At 53.6% G+C, this 3877-nt stretch overlaps 1 protein-coding gene across 1 annotated transcript in view; it reads left to right on the top strand.

Annotated features, from left to right (window-relative positions):
- Window positions 1-532: 532 nt before the first annotated feature.
- The window catches only part of LOC103778540 (amiloride-sensitive sodium channel subunit beta-like), a gene marked incomplete at both ends in the record, with an annotated part of 4789 nt that continues 1444 nt past the window's right edge, over window positions 533-3877 (top strand). The window contains 4 exons of the mRNA XM_008946129.1: window positions 533-726; window positions 1573-1676; window positions 2116-2279; window positions 2733-2840. Of these exons, the coding sequence (XP_008944377.1) occupies window positions 533-726; window positions 1573-1676; window positions 2116-2279; window positions 2733-2840 (570 nt within the window). The remainder of the gene's footprint in view (window positions 727-1572; window positions 1677-2115; window positions 2280-2732; window positions 2841-3877) is intronic.

Raw genomic sequence — 3877 nt, 5'->3', positions numbered from 1 at the left:
GTGGGCTCTGCCTGCAGCACAGAGGACAATGCTCCATGTCCTCTGGGTCACCCAGCACAGCCCCACTGGGGGGTGAGCCCAGGGCAGAGCCAGGGCAGAGCTGCTCCATTGCAGGGTCCCAGACACCTCCACCCAAAATGCCAGGGAGAGGCTGCAGCTGCTGCCCCTGCCTGACACAAACAGCATCTAGTGGTGCCAGGGGAGGTTTAGGTTGGAGATTAGGAACAATTCCTTCCCCTCCAGGGTTGCCCAGGGCTGTGCCAGGCTGCCCAGGGCAGTGGTGGAGTCCCCACCCCTGGAGGGGTTTCCAAGCCGTGGAGATGTGGGGTGAGGGACACGGGGCAGTGGGGACCTGGCAGGGCTGGGTTAGCCCTTGGACTCAATGCTTTTAAAGGTCTCTTCCTGCCAAAACGATTGTGACTGTTTGTGATTCCCATTGCCCCGGGAGCAGCAGGCAGGGCTGGCAGCATGCCGGGCGTGTGGGGAGAGGGGACACAGGCGGGGCTCAGCCCCGCCTGCCCTGTGTCCCCAGTGCAGCCACCAGGGCTCCGACAACTGCACCTACAGGAACTTCAGCAGCGCGGCGCAGGCGGTGACCGAGTGGTACATCCTGCAGTCCACCAGCATCCTCTCCAGGGTGCCGCTGCAGGAGAGGATCAGGATGGGCTACCAGGCAGAGGACATGATCCTGGCGTGTCTCTACGGGGCTGAGCCCTGCAACTACAAGTAGGTCACACCGAGCTCCCGGCCCGTTTCTGTCACCTCGGGGAGGGTACAGGACGTGAGGGGCACGGCAGCCTTTCTCTTCTCTTTTTAGGGTGTATGTCAGTTAATACAGAGATTTCTGCTGGTCCTTAGCTCTAAGAGCATTTCCCAGAGGGTTTGTGGGTGTGACCCTGGATAAAGCGAGTTATTTTGGGATAGTACTGGCATGAGCTTTAGTTTTGGATGGGCTGTTTTGCTCCTGACACTCTGAGACTAACAGCATCCCCGGGGCCTTCCCAGGGGGTTCAGTGACAAGCAGCTGCCAACCCCAGTGCTGCTGACGTACCCCAGTCACAGCCCCTCTTCTCTTTTACATAAGGTTCTGAGAAATGTGTTTTAGCCATTGTTGTTTCCTCCAAATGCCAAATTTATATATTGGGTTTTGAGAAACGTGAGCGCAGAGCAGCAGCCCAGGCTGGAAGGAGTTCAGCCCTCCTGTGAAGAGGGCAGCAGAGAATTGTTATCAAAGAGCGAGATGTAACGTCAGCCAAAGCCTATTACCAGGGCTCAGATCAAGCAATTATTTCTCTCATCTGTGTGACAGATCACTCCCATCCACTCTGACAAAGCCCTGTCCCCAGTGGCTGTCTCTGCACACACCAGTACCTTGCGCTGCTTTTTTTTCAACAGCAGATTGATTGAAATTATGTCAGCTGAAGTTTCTATACAGGCATTCAACAAAGAAAGTGATTTCAAGTGAATCCCGGCCGCAGCTGCCAGGCGCTGGTCCCATTGCACCAGAGGCATTCTTTTATAAACCTTTGGTCCTCCCCGAGAATCACAGCTTTATGTGGCTGATTCTTCCAGGAATTTCACCCAGATCTATCACCCAGACCATGGTAACTGCTACATCTTTAACTGGGGCATGGATGAGGAGGCTTTGAATTCTTCAAACCCCGGAGCCGAGTTCGGTAAGAGGCAGGAGCCCGAGGAGACGTCCTGGGGGTTGCTCTGTCCCTCAGCAGCCGTTTCTGTCAGGCAGAACAGATTTCTGAATTCTGTGTCTCTGTTGCACTGCAGCAGAGAGGAACAGTTTTCCAGGGGGAAATAAGCCCCCCACAGGAAAATGTGACTAGTAATGGGACTACAGCTGTTACTTTGCAGAAGTGTAACATCTGGATAGTCAAAATCTGGAGCAATGTCTGGACACCCACTCAGACGTTCCCACCCTGTGCCTCCACCACTGTGCCTGTTGATGCACACGTGAGGCTGACACGACAGCCAGGCCCCGGCTGTCCCACCAAGGACAGGGATTCTTGTGCACAGTGAAGGAAAACAGACTTTTTTTTCCCCCAAGAGACCTGCATTTTGATACAATTCCTGTTCTGAGTGTTTTCTGTGGTGTCCCAGGGCTGAAGTTAATCCTGGACATCAGCCAGCAGGACTACATCCCCTACCTGTCCTCTGCGGCCGGGGCCAGGCTCATGCTGCACCAACAGAAGAGCTTCCCCTTCCTGAAGGACCAGGGCATCTACGCCATGGCCGGGACAGAAACCTCCATCGGGGTGCTGGTGGTATGTGTGGCATTCCTCTGCAGCAGATTGTCTGAGAATAATGTTATCTGATGGGACCGGGACCAAGTTTGCTTTAAGTCTTGGCTGAACTGGCTCAAACCAAAGGAGTCAAGGTATACACTAGCTGTGGGCTGGAACAGTTTATGGAGACTTTTATGTAACTGTCCTGGCAAAGTGCTTTATTGAAGCCAAAATAGCGAGCTCGGGTCATTGTTCCCTCTTCCTTTAGCATGTCAGAAGCTGCCTTGCTGAGACACGCTGCTCTTGAACAACCTCCCCGGCCTCGATCCGCCCTGGGCGATGGGCTGCAGCTCCTTCAGCCCTGCCGCCTGCAAACCAAAGGGCTTTATTTAGAAAGCTGTCGTGGAACACAGGAATTAGAGTCTCTAGAAATCGGGTGCCAGGGAGCCGGGGAGGAGTGATGACACTGCAGTCTGCTCCTCTGCTTTCCAGGATGAGCTGGAGCGGATGGGCTATCCCTACAGTGACTGCACCAACAACGGCTCTGACGTCCCCATCAGAAACCTCTACAGCCAGTACAATACCTCCTATTCCATACAGGTAAAACACATCTTTAAATCAAACAACGCTGTTCAGGGAAAATCCCCAAAGCTGTTAGAAACTTTGACCAGCGTGCAGGAGAAATGGAGTGTCAGGAATGGGAAAGCAGAAAGCGTAACCCAAACACAGAAACCTCTTCTGGTATTGAATCCACACTTGAGTCTGAACACACAGTAGCCCCAGGTCTGGAAATGATCCCAGGGGATCCAGTGGGAATAACTGCAGATTGCAGGAGCAAGACCTAACGATGCAGGTACTAAACTTGCATCAATAGTGAAGGAGCGTGGCTCTGGCAGGAGCACAGTGCAGCTTAATCTCTGGCTTTCACTCGCACAGCAGAGCAGCTTGTATGGCCAGGAAAGAGCATCAGTAGTGACGGTTCCCTTAGCTGGGTCTGAATTTTGTTTCATTTTGAGAGGATGAAAATGGTAAATTCTTTCATTTTCTCCAAAGCCAAAGCCTAGCAAACCCCAGGATCTCTGCAGTTACACAGGACCCTACTGTGTGCAACCTACCAGCAAAGTGCTCACTTGCAGACAAAAAAAAAGCAAATAGTTTTCCTCCATGCATGAGCACAGGTTAGTGCTGGTCCTTTCCTCGTAGCCTGCTGCTGCAGAGCTCAGCTCCCCATCACCCTGAACACCAGGTAAAGCAGAGCAGGCTGTGCCGGGGTCCCTCAGGCCCTCAACACCCACCCTTTTCTATAGGTTTTCCCCAGTTTTTGGCTTCCTGTGCATCCTTGGCTGCCATCACACATGGGCCGATGCTGCTCTGCCACCTGCCCACCAGGGCCCCAGCAGGGAGCAGGTTTTCTCCTTTCACAGGAGTAACTGCTCCTGCCATGGCATTAAGGCATTTAGCTTCTGTTTCAGCTGTGAGAACATCCTTTTCTTCCCTACAGTTTCCTAGCCTGGCTGAAATCTTCTCGTTATAGGCAGACCGAGTGACAAGGTGCAGGCTCTGGTCGCCACCCGTGCCCAGCAGCCTGAGGGGCCCTCGAGCAGCCTCGGTGCCCGCGTGTGCCACGGTGACCAGGA

Source organism: Merops nubicus, unplaced genomic scaffold (genome assembly GCF_000691845.1).
Source record: "Merops nubicus isolate BGI_N331 unplaced genomic scaffold, ASM69184v1 scaffold27318, whole genome shotgun sequence".
Lineage (NCBI taxonomy): Eukaryota > Metazoa > Chordata > Aves > Coraciiformes > Meropidae > Merops > Merops nubicus.
This window is presented reverse-complemented; position numbering and strand designations above follow the sequence as displayed.